Source organism: Xiphias gladius, chromosome 19 (assembly GCF_016859285.1).
Source record: "Xiphias gladius isolate SHS-SW01 ecotype Sanya breed wild chromosome 19, ASM1685928v1, whole genome shotgun sequence".
Classification (NCBI taxonomy): domain Eukaryota; kingdom Metazoa; phylum Chordata; class Actinopteri; order Istiophoriformes; family Xiphiidae; genus Xiphias; species Xiphias gladius.
Window position 1 is genome coordinate 14,758,513 of NC_053418.1, and position 19,217 is coordinate 14,777,729.

Consider the following 19,217-nt stretch of genomic DNA (forward strand, 5'->3'; position numbering starts at 1 on the left):
TTTAAAAAAAAAAAAAAAAAAAAGCTATCACATTATTCAAAACAAATATCTAATTTTAACCAGCATTAACCAGTCAAACTGACACTTCCTTTTCCAAAGATGTACAGATTAATCAACACTGAGACAAACTCAGTATCTGGTTATTTACATAATAATGTTCCAATAAGTGAGATATTTGTCTATAAATAAATTACAGATTGAGAGCAACATCCATGCAAGCTTGAGGGCTAGCGATGAATTGGTAGTCCTATATGATCAGGTGACTGGCACTGACAGTCAGGTTTGGCACTAGATAGAATCCATTCCACGTGAGAATGAGGAGGAGAACCCAAGGCCCATTCCCCTCTGGGTGTGTGTCTGAGACCGAGCCATCTCATACTGAACGTCAAGGTTCCTAAACATCTCCTCCTGTTTTTGAAGAGTCTTCAAGCCGTCATCGTTAAGTGGTTTGGAAACTTCGGTATCTTCCTCTCCCTGTACACATAGCAAATTCAATATAACTCTTGAGAAGTTACAGGTTCGAAAGCTGAAAGTTACAACTGAAGATTTAACTGCACTATCAAACACATTTAAGTTATGTAAAGTAACAACTGTACTTACTTTAATACCCATTAGTTTGCGGAATTTAACATTTTGGTCCTTGTTTCCAAAGTTGAGCTTCTCCCACAACTCAGCTGTCTGGGATTTGTCCTTAAAATTAAAAATATATCATTTTTTTAGTGTACATATTTCCAGGGCCTGTTAAGACAATCTTAAGAGGTAAAGCTGGGCATGCATAGAACTGGTGGATGAAAAGAAATAACAGTGAAATTGAGTCTTACTCCATCCTTCTTTCCCTGCCATAGCATTTTTCTCTTTTTCTCCTGCTCTGCAAATTTCATGGGGTTAACAGCAGATGGGTTGTAGTAGCTGGGCACAGCAATACCAGTCTCTGCCAAAGTTTTTGCTTGAAGGGCTGCCATCTGTGCCGCCATGGCAATCTGAGGTGTGACCTGCGTCCCAGAGGCCAGGAGGGCTGCCACATTGAGGGCAGGGTTTGAGGCAGCTGCTGCAGCAGCAGCAGCAGCTGCAGCGATAGGAGCGGCTACTGGAAATAAAATACACAGACCAGCATAAATAACTGGCTTTGACTGAAATGATCAAGGTTTTCAAACTTGGCACAATAAGTGCTTCTCACCTGCGGCTATCTCCTGCTGTTGCTGCTGCTGTTTCTCGAACATTTCCTTCTCCTTCTGCTCTTGGAGTTTCTTGGCTCTCTCCAGCCTAGAGAAAAAAAGAGTGAAGATCATTTCACTCAGATGGTTTAAAGAACACACTATGATCAGTGCAGTGTACTTAGAAATGATAATACGTATGGACCTTAACCAAACCTGTAAACAAAAAAATCATAGCTAAACATCTTGAAGACGTCAGCCATCGATAGCTACATCACATTTGAATAAGGATTTTTGAGAAATTTTGCCTTTATTTAAAAAGGCGACTATAATGAATTCAAAGGCAATGCGAGAGGAGGGGCAACGTGCAACAGAGTTTCAATCCAAGCCATAGAAGTGTGAGTCATGTGACGCTGTTTATAGGAAAAATTAATGGGACTTTTACACCAGGCACCAATTTTGGTCTTTGTCAATTAAACAAAGACAAAAGCTTTGCAGCTATAATTAGTTGGATGCAATAAGAACCACTATCATTGCCAGCCAGTACGGAATGACCAGCTATCTATATTGTAAACGTCCTGTAAGGTGTTGCCTCACCTTCTAGCCAGGGCCTCTTGTGCATCCATAGCTGTGTTTCGTCCCCGGAAGGCAGGTGGATTAACAGACCTGCTTTGACTCTTTCTGCGCACTTTCTCACTTCTTTTTTTTCGCTCCCTGGTGGAACAACCCAAATAATTCAATGAACATATATTGTTAGTGACATGTAGAATGGCCAACACCGTTTGACAAAGGTTCAAAAACACTTAATCGGCACAAGTAATTATCTTATTTCAATTAAGCCCACCTGCTCTTACTGCGACTTCTGCTATGATGACGGTGTTTGGTCTTTGAACCTGAGCGAGACCTAGCCTTCTTCTTCCTGTCCCGGCTGCGTGACCGTGATCGCCGTTTATCCCTACTTCTGCTGTGATGCCGCCTGAAAGTAACAAGATCCATCAATATGAATCAAATAAATTACAGAAAGGAACCTAAGTGCTATTTTATCCTTGAGAAATGGTTAGATTATCTACTGTTTATCAAAAACATTATGTGGTCTGTAATGAGACCACAAGTTCTACGATAATAATTATGATTATTTTGGTTATTTGTGGGGCTTTACTTAATTGATAAAAGTTATCCAAAAAAGTATCAAAATAAGTTCTAGCTAAAGCATGATTAAGGCCAACTCAGCATTTAATCGAGAAACTATCAAGACCCTTGATACAAACTTTTCTTCTGTATCATTAAACAAGTTAGAAAACTTGCTTAACATATTTCTTTATGCAGTTTACTGACCAGACTAACCTCTCTCGTGAGTGTGACCTGGACAAGCTCCGGCCCTTGGAGGGCCTCCTGTCTTTGCGCCTGGATCGCTCCTCTCCATTCTCTGCTGAAAGTCTCTCATGCTCTTGCTGCTCATCTGTTTTTCTGTGTGATTTTGATGGCTTCTCAGAGTCCCTCTTTCGTGCCTGTTTTAAGAAGAAGTTGTCTCTTTCAGGAAAATAGTGCAACAAAAAGAGTTAGTACCATGTCTTATGGCAGAAGGTATGTAATAAATTTTGACAAGTTGAAAATAAATAAATAAAAAAATGAAAAAAAAAAAAAAAACAAAACAAAAACAAAACCTGTCATATCAAATCCACTTTTGTAACTATACAGAATCTCATTGCCAGATCATGACTGCAACTCTGGGCATTTCTGTGATACAGACAAATTGGACTGCATAATTGTAATTATAGAAATTAACCAAACCAGCATGTTTGGAACCTCTCACATCTTTCAACAGTGTGCATGCAAACCTTAAGATCTGATTCTGAGGAAAAAACTTAAATGTGGTTTGTCAGTTCATCAACATGAACAATTCAATATTAGCTAAATTCTTTGAGCTTGAACTCATTGCAAGGTGGAAATAGGGATGGGCATCCAACTAACTTTTCACAGCTCCTCTACTTACATCATCCAAATCATACAACACACAATGATAAATTAACATGAAGAACACTGATACATTTCTGTGTTTATCTCATGTGAACATGGTTTGGACAGTAGTTGTAACTCTATACAGATAAATTAGTCAGACAAAACTGCATTTTACATAGCTATGGAAAAAACACAATGAGATTCCATTTGGATTAATTGAAAGACTCATTATATTAATTATGCCCATCCCTAGCTGCAAGAGATGCAAGAGTTAATTCCAATTTTTCTACTAATTGTGTGAGACAAATAGGAGTTTGAATGGCAGATAGTTACCTTTCCCAGTAGTAGACATATTATTTTGCTATGTCAGCAGGGTCTTCTGTTCAGTCTCTTCGTGCATTAGCACGCTGAGTATGATTTATTGTAGAAATGTTATCATGTGATCTACACACAGGATTTAACAAAAAAAAAAAAGGAAAAAAAAAAAAATCTACTCTTCACCATTTAATATGGTTACAAATAATGACAGATTTCCAAGGATGAAAGCTCCCTTTGAGACATGTCTGCATATGGAGGATAAAAAAGGACCCTTTTCATGTGAGTAAGCCCATCTCCATCTATTTCTTTCATTATTAAACTTTGGTTATTGTAACATGTCAAACCTAATGGAACATACTCACCTCGACCTAAAACTAACAACTTAGACTATAACTTAAGACCTTCTAAATCACATCAAATCTGTTTCTAATCATAGGACTTAATTTATCAATTACCTCTTTGCTCCTGCTGCGACTCCGTCTGTATTTTCTGTCACCTGGAGATAGCAGAAAGCAGAGTGCTGACAAATATACGTTTCAAAATTACATTTTCAGGATGAGCACATTTGGACAAACATACAGTAAAGCATTTTCAGCATTTATGGGTACTGTTACTGTATACTAACGTTTTCGGTCCCTGGAGCGTGACCTTGACCGTGAATGGTGGTGTTTGGAGCTTCTGGGAGATCTGGATGACTCCATGCTGTGTTTTTTTCTGTGATGAACTGGGGAGCCTGTTCTGGCCAAGTCGTCAGAGTCGTCGTCACTTGCCTATAACAAATGGATAGGAGAAAAATCAGCAGCAGCACATCAGTGTGGTGCAGTTTACTCAAGTAGTGATGTCCTAGTTGAATACACTCCCAAAGGCGGTGTGAACTATTTCTTAACATCAGCTCATCGCCCATTAAAAAACCTTAAAATAAAATACAATTAAAAATAAAATAAAAGCAAGACTGATAATATTTGTGTTTTTCAGCCCTACGAAATATTATTTAATGCTGAAATTATACATAAATGATCTACAATTATGGATAAAGGTAGGGAACACAATTACTCTAGTGTAAAAAACCTAATTTAGAGATTATTTCTATAAAATTATTTATTTTAACACCCCCTTTCACCGATTGTTTAAGACCACTTGTCAGCAAAGTGAATTTAATTAAAAAAGGAAATTTAAGTTAGCACGGTTTTAGTAAGGATGGGCTGCAGCGCTTTATAGCCTCTCTTTATGTGTTTATACATTCTCTTCATGGGAAAAATTGGTGTCCTCTATTCCACGTTCTGTTTTTGTTGTCTGTTGCACAGCCTTCTGACGCTCAGCACTTTCCAACTCAGTGAACATTCTGTGGTATACATTTGACATCCTTGAATACTTCTTCCGTCAGATGATAAACACTGAATGCAAGAGTTGAAACAAATTGGTATAATTTAGTAAGTGGGCCAGGGGTTAAGATCCATACAGACTAAAAACAGCGATTTCAAACGCGCTATCAATAGCAGTACCTACTCTTAAAAGTCCACTAAATATCTATCTCAAGGGTCCTCACAATGTTAACGAGCTGCTACTGATTTTCTATATGTGGCCATTCTCTTAGCTGCGCTACTACGAAATACGTCATCCAGTGAATTTAAATTAGTTTCATGAGGTGTTAGACAGAAAAGTGTACCCCGACTATTAAAGGGTAAGCATGGTCGAACAAAATAAATACCCAGTTAGCCATCATGATATCTAGATTAGCTAAATCCCTCTACGTTCGTCATTCATACTTCCATCACAGAGCAATTTTAGCGTTAGCTAGGTTGCTGAGCTGCCGCTAACCGCCATCTTTAAGAAAAAAATATTTCTGAATAGAATTGTAAACTGATAGTAACGCCATTCAGATGTTGCTACATTCACACATGTCTTGATTATGGTTATATTATGGTACTTACCGACATAATTCTGAAGCACACTGTAGATTTAACGCCGCTGTTTTGTTGACTGTGCAAACGAACACGTAGAGGTAGCTAGCTGCTAGCAGTTGTCGTGTGGCTCAGCCGATTTGATCGGGGTTGCCAGGTTTTACCTCTTGACTCCCCTAGATTCATGGAAATTACGAACAATTGTTGAACGCAGATCGAAGGGACCAAATAAGAAGATGGAGCACGGCAAAAAAGGTTACCAAATTATAACAAAGTCAATTCAACTATATATGTTTACATAATAATTACGAGTAATACGAGATATTCAATTTTACCACTGTGGGTTCTGGCTTTTGCAAGTTTGAATCGCCAGAATAAGAGGAATGGCGCTGGTATTTTTTTCTTTTAAACCCCCTTTAAAAATGCCTCGTTAATTACTCCAAATGATTCAGTAGTCTGCCAATATATAATTAGTGGTGAATGAAAGCGCCTTTATCATTAAACCACTGTCGAAAATGCATCAGTAGACCACACAATAGACCGATTCCTATCCAACCTGGCAACGCGACAAGACTCTTTAGACATTTCGGCAATGCCCCGCACCGCTTTGTGATCAAGACGCACATTTCCCCCTAAATTTAGCCTCTCAGGCGGCGCTTACTCTAAGGCTGTGTGCAGGCCAAACAAGCCCCGTCAATTAAGTGGGTCAGATTTACGTTACAGATGGATAACATTAAAATAGGAGCTGTGGTGGGGGCTTACTTATGCTAGTCCTTACGAAGGAGGCAGAATTCGTACGTACCCTGCGACGGAAGCTGTATCTGGAAGGCAAAACTCAGGGGAAAATAAATCTAAATATCCTCTGTCAACCTACAACAGCCCGCCAAATTCTAAAGCTTAAACTGTTGAGTTATGTCGATCATGTGTGTTGCGGCTATCTGATTATTTCAGCGGTGAGTTACTATCAACTGTATCGATAATGTAATCCGCCAATTCGCCGTTGCTTATAGATATCAGCAGTTCATTTTAGATTGAGCTGGTTTTGTAACTCTCGCCTGAATTGCTAGCAGCAGCGTTATTATAACATTAGAAGTTGACGTTAAAAGGCAACTGAATTACTAGATAACGCTAATTTAGCTGCCCGATCTAATCCGTCCCGTTTCAAGTGGATGAGCAAATCATATGGAAGCCTTTTTAGTTCAAAATAAGAACGATCACATTTCTTCCATGTAAAGTGGAGCTCTACGAAATGGCGATGTGGAACGACGTTGAACTTCTGACCAACGAGGATACAAACACTGTCCGTTTGGGCAGCGTGTCAAGGGAGGAAAATGGTAGCGGCCTTTATCAGGTGGATACACTGGTCAAGATCTCCACTGCCAATGAGGTAACGTTTAATGTGGATATTTACTGTATCCGAACTCGAAGATGCTCTGGTGCCCCTGTCTGCATCCCAATAGTACAGTCTATCACCCTGCTAATGACAGCGCTGGTCGGTGGTTGGGCGGAAATGCTTGGTTCTTGCAGGTGCAGACAGATCCCCATCTCTCCTCCTCCAGTGGTTCAAACTGGAGCATTGTTGTTGCTGACAAGACGGTTATCCTGTTTGACCAGAGCTATCAGACCATCCTGCTGCTTCTTCACTTTGGTATACATATTGATTTTATGGTCCCCCTTGCTTCTTCACACTGTTTACTATCTGTCAGATGTCATTTTGGGTCCTCTGAGATTGCCTGTGTGGCTGCATCCAAATCAGCTGGTCCAAGAATTTGTTAAGATGACTGATGGACACTGCTTTCACTTTGTTAAGGCTCGCCATCTAGTAAAAACAAAATCAGTCTGAGGATGCTGTAAAGGTTCAGTCGCATGCCAGATTTCATCATGTCTTTCCAACAATGAGAGTTTGACTTGTCACGGTAACTACTGTACATTAAGACCAAGATTTATTTTTCAGAAACTGATGTGGATGCTATTGATGTGTGCCTGGAAGGAAAGTTTATGATGGTCTGTGAAAGAAATGGAAACCTTCATTTGATCTACGTTCCACACAAGAGAATCCTTCTCACTAGGGTATGAGTGTTTCTTTAATATTTATAAGGCCTCCTAGAGCAGGATTACATTAAATATGATCAGTCTGTGTCTGATCTTACATTGTTGTATTTCTGTAATATCTGATTTCACCTACACCACTTGAAGAATGATACTCAACTATACATGATAGAAACAGCCATAATACCCCTGATAACTGTGCTTTGTTTTTGTTTTTTGTTTGGTTTTTTTCTGAGGTTGGCTTGTGCTGCATGATATGTATCAACAATGTACATTATTAACATGTTGTGTCATTTTCTGGGTTTGTAGGCCTTGGTGGATAAACCATCCAGTGGAGATAAGGAAACATATCGTTATCTCATCATAGAAGAGGACAAGGCGTCCTTAGGTGAAATTTCTATATGGATTTTAGAAGAATCGCGTGTTAGAAATGAATACGTAACGCGTGCTGGAAACACGAAGAAATTTGAAATTTATACTCTAAATTTTCTGAATCTGAATTCTGAATTGTGTGTTTCTGGTTGACAGGGATGTACCATGTTTTTCTTCTCATTAAGGATGGGTTTTTCCACATTACAAACCTTGCTTTGGCAAAGATTGAGACAGGTATTAAAATATTATTTACGTTTGACTTAAAGTTTTGTTGGAGCCGCTTTTTTGACCAAATTAAACATTCCTTTTTTTTTTTCTTTTTTTTTTTGCCAAACCAGCCATTGAAAAAATGGATGTGGGAGCTTTGAAAGAGGTAAGTTAATGCAATAGTGAATAACATTTTTTTTGAACAGCAGATAAATAATCACTCTTTTCTTTAATTCAGCTTCAGTGTTTCATCAAGATAGACTTCTGCTCCACTAAGGATTACCATGACGAGGGCTGCAGTACAGCAGTGATGTTCAGTCTGGGCCATGAAATCCATTTAATCATCGGGGTCAGTGTCTGTTAGAGAAGTTTTAATAATTTATTCAAAGCCTTCAGTTATGATGCTTTGGTTACATGTCAATGAAAGCACATTTAAAGTTCAAAATATAAGAAACTCTACTTATGGACCATGATACAAATATTTATTGCTCATTTTGTTTTAGTCCCTGCTCATTCTATGCTGCTTCAAGTCTCATTTTTCTGTATTTCATTTTTAATTGAATTTTATTCTGTTACAGTGCTTCATAAAAAAAATCCCAAGCAGCTAATTTGACATTTTATTGTAAATTAAGCATTCGCATACACTACTTGCATCCATATTCTTGCAGGATAAGATTTGTCTTTTTAAAAACACAGTTGTGTTACTGTTTCTAAAAAAACAGTCCCACCGCTGTGGGACAACACACAAACTAAGTATGTTTTCAAGATAAACTTGAAACCAATCTTTAACACGAAATAAAGACAAACTTTGAATTAAGTTTCAATCCTATTTAAAACCTTTCTAGGAATGTCAGTTACTCCTTATATAAAGCAATGAAACAAGATGTATTTCTCGATTTGTCTCAACATTATTATCTTCACAGGGGGATAAAGAGAATGTTGTCACTCACTGGACAATGGACCCTCATCAGGCCATGATGTGTCTTGCTCGCTCCGTCAACAATAACCTAATTCCAGGTAAGCTCTTGATTTATGGACAGTATTTAGCTACACATATTTAATGTGCCTTTTGAGAGATGTTGAATGTGTACTATCATTTACATGATAAACCTTTCGCTTCTGTAATCAACAAGTGATGAATGCAGGAGCATTTTGTAGGGAAATATATAGTAAAACACAAAGAATTGGGTAAAGAAAAAAAAAATAAGAAATGGAAACAGAATGTGAAACAGTTGTGAAACATGTAAAAAGTTGAAGTGCCTCTTAAAGTACATTTTGTGCGGGAGTTGTAATATCCTCTCCTTATGTTTATTTCAAAGGCGTGAGAAAGATGGTGGTGGTGGAAAATCTCTTGTATATTCTTGACACTGAGGTGAGTTCAGTGGTATCAGCATGAACTATTTGATATACCAGTGCATGTTATTCAATCATATAGTATTTGAAGTTTACATATGGAGGACTTTGGGTTTTTCTTTGGTCTCAGGATGTCCTGAGTCTTTGGGACCTGCATTTCCTTGTCATGATTAACTGTTGGCCGGATCTTGCCATTCATGACTTTGAACTCACCACAGAATGTGGCTCTGCCTCCATGGTGGCGTATGTATCATGTTTTTATTAATAACTGTAGCTGTGTGTTTCCTTTGAATGATATTGAAAATGTAAATTAATATATGTGTGTTACAGTCAAGACAAGGGCACCGTGAAGATGATTGCACTAACAAGACAAGACAACAGTCAGGTAGCAGTAGAACTCCTTTTGAAGAAAGTGCAATAAATGATTGTCTCAAGTCCTATTCTGAACTTGATATACTGTTTTTTCTTTTTTTTCTTAGATCAACTCACTACAAATACGATTTCTGCCCTCCATGACTATTTGCTACTCTCTGGATGTCTCTTCAGTCTCCTGTCTTGTCCAGACAAAAATAAACATGGTAAAAAAAAAATCAACAGTCATTAAATTGTTGTATGGATTTTGCGTTTTCTATTTCTAGGTGTTAAGAGTGCTGCGCATTTAAGCCAGTTGTTTTGTCCTCTGATTTTAGGACACGATTTATTTAGTTGAGGCGATTTGTCAGAACCCAGAAAGGTAGGACTGGTTTTGTATGATTACAATGATGTGATGGTAAGCCACAATTTGAGCATTAAGGTCAATGTTTTAAGATATTAAAGTATTTTTTTTTTCTTGTTCAAGTAGTAGGGGAGAGCCTATATCTTCTGTTGTAGTCAGATGCTTCACAGAGGCGTTGCCTGAAAACAGGTACCTGACTTTAATACATGGACACATATCTACAGAAATTGCAGTTTGTGCAACCGTGATAGGATACAATGCCAGTATAATCTGACTTATTTGACTTTTCTGTTGTTCCCAGACTCAGCAGACTTCTTCACAAACACATGTTTGAAGAGGCTGAGAAGTTTGCCATCACATTTGAGCTGGATTTGGAAGTAAGTGTGTGTGTGTCTGTGTCTGTGTCTGTCTTTCTGTCTGTCTTGTAAAGAAGCATGAAATTCACGTGACTTTTGTGGGCTAGACTTTTTAATGTTTTGTCCTTTGACCGCAGTGGACAGTGGAATAAAAGATGTAAGATCTTTGCTAATTGACCAGAGATGTATGATTTTTAAGTGAAAAAAAAAAATAGTGTAGAAGCAGTATTGTTACTTTAAAATGGTGGTGCAGCTGGAGGTAATTTACTACCCCAACAGGGACTATACGCATATATATATATATATATATATATATATATATATATATATATATATATATATATATATATATATATATATATATATATATATATATATATATATATATATATATATTTTTTTTTTTTTTTTCCCCCCAGCTTGTTTACAAGGTGAAGCTTGACTTTGTGCTGGAGCAGCTGGCCTCTGCATCGGTGGGTGGCTATGGACAAGATGTGTGGTCTGAACTTGTGGATGAGGCCAAAACCAATTTAATGAAGATCACAGTGAGTGTAAAGCCGTTTTTTCAATTGAACTCTGGACAGTGTCTGGAGAGTTAGGTCTGGACACAGGTCTGGAGTTCACACATGTAGCACACAACAGGAGATGGTCCACGTGAGCTGTGTTCTCACCTACTGGAAATACTCCGTTAGGCAGGATTGAAACGTCATCAACACGCCTACATGCTCGCAGTGAATTTTCCAGCTAATGACCTGCTCTATTCACATATTGGCTCATTCGGACATTGGAAGGACTTTATACAAGGGAGCTGGCAGGGTTAAGTCAGTTTAATGTCCAGTTCAACTGATTCGGACATTTGTGTTCTCACATACAACTGAACAGAAAGGTTCAGGGATGCAGTTCATGTGTGAAAGCACTATAACAATGCTGTTTTTGAGCCCTGTTTGAATATTTAGTTTAATCCCAGTTTATTGTTCCATAGTGCTTATGAAACATGGCTTGTTGAGTTAATCTTAGCAAATCAAAATTTGTATCAAATATCAATCCCTTACTAATAGAAGTTGGTTTGTTTTTTAGTTTGTTTTTTTTGTTTTTTCCGCAGGATGAGCAGTATGTGGTGGAATACTGTCTCAAAGCTCCATGGCCGACCTTTGACACAGCAGAGAAGATGTTAAACCACGCTGCCACACGATACTCCTCCTTACAGATCCAAGAGGCATTGGCCAGACTGGCAACGTTCTGTAGCCTGCACGGCCTCGAAAATTTCAAGTACGTTCAGTGGCCAATACTTTATTTTTGTGCCATACAGCAAAATTTTCATATTGCGGTTTTCCCATTATCTACATTAATATCTTACTTTAGTATGTTACTCTGTCATCCATAGTGGAATTGCCTGGATTGAGTTTCTGAACAGCACTGACAATTTAGGAGACATTCTGACACACTTAAGAGAAGGAGACATGAAGGGCGCACAACTTCTTTGGCTCAGATATGAGGTAACAAATAATTCAATCAGAAGAGCTTCATTCATTCACCAGCATGAATGTGCAAAGTTTCTCATGATCACTGTCGTGTGTATACAGTATATCAATAATTTCAGGAAATAATGCAGGCTAATTCTAACACATGAATTCAACCCTGGCATCGATGAAAATGACCAAACAAAGCAAACTTTGTGTGAGACATATCGTAGTGTTGTGTCAGTTGTGATGGTGCTTACTATTTGGTTTTGTGACAGGGACAGGTTGCAGTGGAGTTTGATAAGAGCAAGCTTGAGGCTGTGCTCAGTGCCATCCCAGAGGACCTGCCATCCCAAGACCTCTGTCCTTGGTTTAGGACAGTTTTTGTTCCTTTTGTGAGGAGAGCGCTCCCAACAGGACAGGTAGGATACATTCTCTCAAGTATAAAATACTGTCATCTTACCCATATGGTGCTATGTTTTCAGAAGTAAAAGTTCTATCTCTATGTGCCCATAGAAAATCCTGGCGAGATGGCTAGAGCAGAGGGCAAGGAATCTGGAGCTAACAGAAAAGGTAAATAAAAAAGATGCAGAGATTACCAGTGGTGATGAGCATTTATTGATTTGAAGTTCCTAACGATTTTGATGACCTAAGGAAAAAAAAAACTACAGGCTAAAATCGCAGTAATAACAGTAATAAATAAAGTGGGGGAAAATGCTGTCCATCACAGTTCACTCATTATATATCTCAGATAACTTTTTAGATTAGTTCATTTTTATTTTATTGAATTAGTTGTATAAAACACAAAGCCTTTGAGCCTTTCACCATAGTTTAAACAATGATTATAGTTGTTAATGTTTTTCCAGGGTGCCTGGCCCCAGAACGGGTTGGACTTGGCAGTGCTGGGACTGCCCTCTTTATGGACATGGATGACATCTGTAAGTTAGCCACATTTTCTCTGTTTGCTTTGATTCAGAGTGTGTGCTTTCACAATGATGATCTACCTGTGAGCATGTAACGTAACTTAATTATCATGACTTTATGTGGTCCGTGTTTGTTTGTATCTTTTTTTATAAGGATGATAATTACGGTGCAGAAGAGATGGAGAACCTCAAGTCCCTGGTTTCCAACCTCCGTCAACTGCTGGACCTCCACCGAAAATACAACTGCAGGCTTTCACTTTCAGTCTTTGAGAAGGTTTGTCTTTTATTAGTTGATGTATTCTAATTACGCCTGAGCTTCAAATGACCTTCATGCATCTTATGTAGGCCACAGTTAATTGTATAGGGTTAAATAGTTTTAGCAAAAAATACAAAAAATGACTTAAATGCAGAAACTTAAGTAATGCTCATCCATGTCTCTAGATGTCAGTAGATGACTAGAGGTATCAGACTGTAATATGGATATAATAGTTTCCGTGTTATTTCATTATGAAAAAAATCAACTCATAAAAATCCTCTCTCTTAAAAGCATTGTGGCATTGTTGCCATGAATCACATCATATTGTAACATGTTCAATTTTGTCCACCACGTCGTGTTTGTGAATGGTTTCTATTCTTGGTACATTCTGAGTAAATAAAAAAAAGTTGTTTTTCCTATTTTAATAAATTTTCTCCTTTGTTAATTTGAAAGGGAAGTGTACGGAGTGTCGCATTCTTCATGCTGGACAAAGTGCCGGCTCCAGAGCTGATCGCTGCCACAGTGGAAAACAGCATCCTGCCATATGCTGAGGAGCATGAGATTCCTTTTGATGAGCTACTTCTACAGTATATCAAGGTAAAACTCCACCACAGCCAAGCGCACTGGGGACTCACATTTAATTTTCCAAATGCCCGATGATGTCCTTTGTTTCTCCTCTCAATCTCATCCTCACTAGGATCTGCTGGAGCGATGCAGTTCTCAGACCACAACACTTTTCACAGAATGGGAAGCTAAAGCAGTCGCTGTACTAGGTTGCATGACGGACACTGATGTAAGCTTCATAACACCGCTACACTCACACAGTTCACAGCATGCAAAAGGTTCATGAGCAAAAATAACTGAGTGAAACCCTGCAAAAAGGCAGCAGAAAAGCCAGTAACTAAGATGGTGAAAAACAGTATTGTTTCTTCTGGGAGTTGTGAAATCTCGCATGATTGTATTTCCTGACAGCTGATGGTGGATGCTGTGCTGGAGATCATGCAGAAAGCTGTTGTACCCTGGAGTAATGTGGTGGAAAAACTGGTTCAGCAGTACCTAGAGATGGATGGACCAAAGTATGTTTACATTGTCCTCAACTTGAAATAATTTGCCCTAATGTAACAACATTAAGTAACATTTGCAGCGTTCATTTGATTTTCTTCTACCTGATTTATTCTCCAGACAAGAGCTTTTAAAGGAGAGCTACCGTCTGATGGAGATAAGGAAACTTCTCAGGGGCTACGGGATCCGTAACTTCAACCTTTCTAACAGCAATCAAATTATGGTAAGTTTGATTTGATTAATTATGTGACATATGACTGTTATGCCTGCCTATACACTTTCTGATCCCTATATATCTTTCCCAGACACTGATTAGATACATCCTGAAGCAAGACTTGCCAATGTCCTTAGAGGACTCCCTGACACTAGCTGATGCATACAAACTTCCAACCGCGCAGATAAATTACTTGTATCTCATCCAGCTGATTGGCCACGGCAAGGTATGCTTATCTGTGCGGAAACATGAAATCGACAAATTTGAATTTTGTATCTTCTTAATGCATTCTTGGCATGTTGGTAGGAAGTCTTTTGTGCTGCTTGCAGACTGAGGAATGCATGACAGTTCTGAAGAAGCTGTCCTCTGCAGAGGCGGTGTGTGTGGTCGAGCATCTCACATCCTGGGCAAGGCTGCAGCTGGAGGACAAAGTCCACATATCTGACGAGGTGAGGAGAGGGAAGATGGCACGTGTTCGAAATCAAAGTTAATTTGCATTTTAGGTACTTGTGGATGCAATTTCAAGACTACAGAGGTCATATGTTGTTGTATTTCAAGATGCTTTAGAAAACCAAAGGTTGTTCTTGCTTAGCAGTAAATGTCATTTCAATGTTGCGTCTCTGCTGCCGCTGACAGATATACCAGGATTATCCCTGTCTATCTACTGTAAATCTAAAGCAAAGAACTTGTACATGATCATACATGAAATTTAAAGGGGAGTGTGTCTATGCGTGCATGTGTGTGTGTGTGCGTGTGTCTCAGTCAATCAATTGCCACCTCAAGATCTGAACATAAAAGGTAGAACAGCATTATGGTGAGCATACTGTTCATTCTGTCATTTTGTACATCTGAACTTTCTCTTGGCCTAATTTCAATAGCACAAGAAGCACCAGATGGTCATAGCTCAGGTGATGGTGGAGGCTCTGAAATACCTGCACATAATCCAAAAACGCAAGTATTCACTTATACTCAATTCTAAAACATTAACAGCAGGGTGACACAGGGAACAAATTGTCCCTCAATCAGGAACCTGAGTTTCAAAGTCAATGATTTCATCTCAGCTCCAGTACTTGAGCGGACCTTAGGCTCTGACTTGCATGTGTTCGATGCTTCAGGAAAGTGAAATTTACTATCTGGAGCAGTAAAAAAAAATCAAACAAATGGATGCTTTGAAAACACCTTTTATATTCCTGTGACCTGTAATGATATAAAAAAGAGCAGACATTGATTGTCTAAACGCGGCTTACAGACAAAAGCGAGGGAAAGAAATCTTATAGATGTGAACCTGAACGTCCAAGAGTGATACCAGGTTTTTGTGTCCTCTGCAGATGATGCCCTGAAAAGCATGGAGTGTGAGAACAACCTCATCATGTTCAAGGCGATTGCCCACCTACAGGTGAGCTCCATTTAAGGAATGTTTTTAAATGTTATTCCATCTGTCCTTTGATTTGGTGTTTAAACTGCAGCCTTTTTTGTCTGTTTCTTTCAGGAGGACTTTGATGTTTTCTTCACCCCCTCCAACTATGAGGATCCAAAAATCAGAAAACAGATTCAGGAGCATCACATCACAGCCTATGAAAACACACGTGGCCGCCATTCATCTAAGGCGAAGGCTATGACAACTCCAGTTGTGGCTAATGATCCAGATGGCAAGACCAAGACTATCTCCACAGAAGCTGGCTTACGTCGTCTAGGAAGACAGCTGCAGCGCACCGAGCAGGAGCTCTGGTCTGACTTGGCCCTGCGAGCTTTGGGAGTGGGCAAGGTGGACAAGGCCCTCAAGATCCTCAGGTTTGCATGTGCGGACGCTGTGCCGTGAGCATGAATGCAGGGGTGGGAAACTGATAGGGCTTGCTGCTGTAAACTTCCCACCCATGTGTTCTTACTGAAATGCTTGATATATAGTTTGAACATTTAAAGTGCTGTGAGGCCCCTCACGTTATCTTTGTTCTTTTTTCTGTCGTGTCTTCAGTGAGCTGTATGAACACCACTATAACACCAGCACAGGGAAGGTTTTGTTCACTGCTGCCAAGACATTATGCCAGATGCTGGAGGCAGATGTGCCCATGGTGCTTCCTGATAACATGGACTTGCCGGCAGTTATCCACGATCTCGCCTGCCAGGCCATCACTGTGTGCCACTCAGGTAAAGAAGACGTGTAAACATCAGCAATGTTCAAAAACATTCTATGTTGGTGAAAACAACTGTTACATAAATCAGCGCACTATTTATAACTCAGCTTTTAGATTAGATACCTTTTGATCTTTGTTAATTTGCTGGGATATCTTGCAGTAAATAACAAATACACTTTTCTTGTGGAAATCATTTCAAGTACAGCAAAAAGTATTAGCTACAAATCCCACAGATGACACACAAACAGCACAGCTGTAGAACATGCAAAAATTATTCTTTCCAATATATTTGCAATAGTTTATCTTGTCTTGTTGAAAATGCGTTAGGGACAACTAACAGTGAAAACATTTTAACAGTCTAAAAGAACATCTGGGCTAAATAGTTCTTGGCTGCTTTCAAATAATTAGTCAATTGCAAAATCCCTAAAGTTAACATTACAGTAACTGTTACAGATTTGCTCTTGGACTGCCTGGAGCTTTGCAAGTGCACACGGATAGCTATGGATGTCTATCATCAGTGTCAGTTATCAGACAACTATGGCTTTATAGCCAAGGTCAGTATCTTATCTTTTTCCACAGAATAAGGCTTCATTTACTTTATTTTGGTCTGGTTAGTACTTGATTTGTTATTTGTCTGCAGACATTTAAATCAGCCATCATATTTTACATATTAGGAACTGGGAATCTACCGGGTGAAATGTCTTAGAGGATTTAGACATAATTTTCAAGTGTGACTTTGTGCTTTTACAGGAAAGACTTTTTATTTAATAAGAATATTTTAATAGTTCCCATAAATTTGTCCAAGTAAGAAATAAGTAAGAAAATATTTCATAAAATTACATTTAATTAACGGTTCTCTTTCAAAAATTAACCGAATGCATTAAATTAACTTTGTATTTTAATCGTGTAATGTCACAGGATTTGACCTTAGAGGCAGAAAAACATCCATATGATCAGTGGAGCTTCCAGGATGTTTTTAATGAAGATTGCATTGTTCTGGACCCAGTGTCTGTGCTCCCTGTCCAGTATGAAATTACCAACTGCCTGCTGCCTATTTCTCGAGGTAAGAAGATCCCCAATTTATCATCTATTTAATGTCTATTTAGGATTTCACAACCTTAGGCTCTCTGCAGCTGGCTGGTTTCCTCAGCTGCTATGCTAATTTATTCCCCTTCTCGCAGATACCAAACTGTACCCACTGGACTGTTCCTGTCTGTCACACTGCTCATTTGAAGATGGTAGGTATTTGAGTAGAGACTTCCTTTTTTCTTTTTAAAGTTGTACTTTTGAAAGTTTACCTTGTGCTTTGCCTGGGCTCACATGTAGGTTCAAACTACCTGCGGCCCCTCCTGGGTCCCCTGTCCAACATGCTACAGATGTTACAGGAGTGCAGTCAGCTGGAGCTGGCCCTCAGAGTGCTGGTCAACTCATACGGCAGCTGCCTGCAGCATGTCACCTCTAATGTTATGGACATAAAGCTAAGCGTACAGGTATGACTGCAACATGTCCAGTGGTGCTATGAGTACGATTGCCTTAAGTATTTCTGGACAAATTATGATTTTATTATAGCTTTAGCTACTAGCCAGTGAGACTGAGCAAAATATTTTACGTTTGTAATGTGTGTTTCTCAGCTTTATAATACCCAGGAGCTTAAGAAGTACAATATATGCCTGAATAATCTCCAAAAAACAACTACATCCTCTCTGAATGCTGTGGCTGTGGCCCTTTTAAACAAGGTGAGTCTGTTGAATCTGGTGTCATGAGAGGGTAGGAGCAGATTCACTGAATGTTAGTATATTTTCAAATAAACAAACTGCATCTCTATTTTCCATGTGCTGCAGGTGTTCAACTGGAGAGTGGTTGATTGTGATTTGGCTATTGGACTCTGTACGCTTCTCTCCAAAGCAGAAGTCTTCAAAATACTGTGGAAGGTTATTGACAACACCTGGCAAAACTATGACAAAATCTTGGTAGGCAGTATGATCACTGTTTATCTTCACTTCATTGTCAAACCGTTTATTGTATCAATAATGGAAATTAAAGAGAGAGAACCAGGCAAATGAATAAATACTGGTGATGGAAACTCAGGGAAGCAGTTATTCTGTGGATTTGAAGGAGGATTAGGTTGGTATGACACTGACATCAGTCCATAAAAATCGGACTTTGTGGGACATTTTTGCTCACCTGATCAGCTGGAGACTTAAGGGCCGTCTGAAGTGGATTTATATGGTAATTTATTGCCACAATCACAAAAGGTTGTACACTGTGTATATCATATTTACTGATTGTTGAATCCTGTTTTAGATCATAAGCTTTTTAAGATCAGCCATGACCAAACATCAAGCAGTTTGTTGAAAACTGTTTATATATACAATAAACATGCATGTGTATGTACACATCTCCATCCTCGATATAATCAGCAAATGTAATCAGCAACTGTGTCCTGATTATTTCAGGCTGTGGCCAGGATCGGGGCCAATCTCTGCTGCTTGTACGACGAGGCAGAGGAACAACACAAGTTTCTTTCTGTCATCACTGACGCTGAGTGGGGCATCAAGCTTGGCAAATTGGAGGTAATGCAGCACTTGAGCTCAAGGGCCAAGGCCGGGGGCATTCGGTTGGTGTCTCTTTCGCATGACTTGACATTTAACATGCGACCACTGATCTGCTGCAGATATCCATCCAGCCAGTGTTCCGTCAGCGGCCTGAGATGAAGAGTAGTCTGATCCCTGTTCTGGTGAAAAACAGGAGGATCACCCCAGACATTATCCTCCAGTACTGCAGGT

The 19,217-nt window shown here is 39.1% G+C and overlaps 2 protein-coding genes across 9 annotated transcripts in view; one reads left to right on the top strand and one right to left on the bottom strand.

The window, feature by feature from the left end:
• Positions 1–6,210, bottom strand: rsrc2 (arginine/serine-rich coiled-coil 2). 5 transcript variants are annotated; one of them, XM_040155865.1, is made up of 12 exons: positions 6,135–6,210; positions 5,363–5,508; positions 4,671–4,825; positions 4,057–4,201; positions 3,887–3,927; positions 2,499–2,684; positions 1,999–2,130; positions 1,752–1,868; positions 1,178–1,263; positions 822–1,087; positions 601–690; positions 1–474 (listed from the first exon to the last, which is right to left on the bottom strand). In XM_040155865.1, the coding sequence occupies exons 3-12, from the start codon at positions 4,679–4,681 to the stop codon at positions 289–291; spliced, it is 1,260 nt and encodes a 419-aa protein (XP_040011799.1). In that variant the 5' UTR covers positions 4,682–4,825; positions 5,363–5,508; positions 6,135–6,210; the 3' UTR covers positions 1–288. The 5 variants fall into 5 exon arrangements, with proteins under 5 accessions (XP_040011799.1, XP_040011798.1, XP_040011800.1 ...); XM_040155864.1 differs by lacking the exon at positions 6,135–6,210 and adding an exon at positions 5,668–5,944; XM_040155866.1 differs by lacking the exon at positions 6,135–6,210 and having other exon boundaries at positions 822–1,084; positions 5,363–5,945.
• The window catches only part of kntc1 (kinetochore associated 1), a 24,202-nt gene continuing 10,000 nt past the window's right edge, over positions 5,016–19,217 (top strand). The window contains exons 1-41 of one of the 4 annotated variants that reach the window (XM_040155852.1): positions 5,016–5,112; positions 6,568–6,719; positions 6,860–6,980; positions 7,287–7,402; positions 7,691–7,769; positions 7,910–7,987; positions 8,092–8,126; positions 8,199–8,309; positions 8,884–8,977; positions 9,280–9,332; positions 9,444–9,556; positions 9,644–9,698; positions 9,793–9,891; positions 10,003–10,046; positions 10,152–10,217; positions 10,330–10,405; positions 10,804–10,929; positions 11,487–11,653; positions 11,769–11,880; positions 12,123–12,266; positions 12,361–12,417; positions 12,711–12,782; positions 12,922–13,041; positions 13,477–13,620; positions 13,721–13,816; positions 13,996–14,099; positions 14,206–14,308; positions 14,391–14,525; positions 14,629–14,748; positions 15,178–15,250; positions 15,628–15,695; positions 15,789–16,090; positions 16,272–16,444; positions 16,885–16,985; positions 17,350–17,494; positions 17,613–17,669; positions 17,758–17,921; positions 18,063–18,167; positions 18,273–18,401; positions 18,888–19,004; positions 19,106–19,215. In XM_040155852.1, the coding sequence (XP_040011786.1) occupies positions 6,582–6,719; positions 6,860–6,980; positions 7,287–7,402; positions 7,691–7,769; positions 7,910–7,987; positions 8,092–8,126; positions 8,199–8,309; positions 8,884–8,977; positions 9,280–9,332; positions 9,444–9,556; positions 9,644–9,698; positions 9,793–9,891; positions 10,003–10,046; positions 10,152–10,217; positions 10,330–10,405; positions 10,804–10,929; positions 11,487–11,653; positions 11,769–11,880; positions 12,123–12,266; positions 12,361–12,417; positions 12,711–12,782; positions 12,922–13,041; positions 13,477–13,620; positions 13,721–13,816; positions 13,996–14,099; positions 14,206–14,308; positions 14,391–14,525; positions 14,629–14,748; positions 15,178–15,250; positions 15,628–15,695; positions 15,789–16,090; positions 16,272–16,444; positions 16,885–16,985; positions 17,350–17,494; positions 17,613–17,669; positions 17,758–17,921; positions 18,063–18,167; positions 18,273–18,401; positions 18,888–19,004; positions 19,106–19,215 (4,322 nt within the window). In that variant the 5' untranslated portion in view covers positions 5,016–5,112; positions 6,568–6,581. Of the gene's footprint in view, positions 5,113–5,432; positions 5,588–5,864; positions 6,286–6,567; positions 6,720–6,859; positions 6,981–7,286; positions 7,403–7,690; positions 7,770–7,909; positions 7,988–8,091; positions 8,127–8,198; positions 8,310–8,883; positions 8,978–9,279; positions 9,333–9,443; positions 9,557–9,643; positions 9,699–9,792; positions 9,892–10,002; positions 10,047–10,151; positions 10,218–10,329; positions 10,406–10,803; positions 10,930–11,486; positions 11,654–11,768; positions 11,881–12,122; positions 12,267–12,360; positions 12,418–12,710; positions 12,783–12,921; positions 13,042–13,476; positions 13,621–13,720; positions 13,817–13,995; positions 14,100–14,205; positions 14,309–14,390; positions 14,526–14,628; positions 14,749–15,177; positions 15,251–15,627; positions 15,696–15,788; positions 16,091–16,271; positions 16,445–16,884; positions 16,986–17,349; positions 17,495–17,612; positions 17,670–17,757; positions 17,922–18,062; positions 18,168–18,272; positions 18,402–18,887; positions 19,005–19,105; positions 19,216–19,217 lie in introns of those variants that run through there. The other 3 variants (XM_040155849.1, XM_040155850.1, XM_040155851.1) reach the window with 3 other exon arrangements.

Excerpts from the sequence above, each read along its gene's own strand:
- rsrc2 (XM_040155865.1), bottom strand. Across the intron at positions 3,928-4,056 it reads ACGCTCCAGGGACCGAAAAC|GTGACAGAAAATACAGACGG; the intron begins GTTAGTATACAG and ends TGCTATCTCCAG. Across the intron at positions 2,685-3,886 it reads GTCGCAGCAGGAGCAAAGAG|AGACAACTTCTTCTTAAAAC; the intron begins GTAATTGATAAA and ends TTTTCCTGAAAG.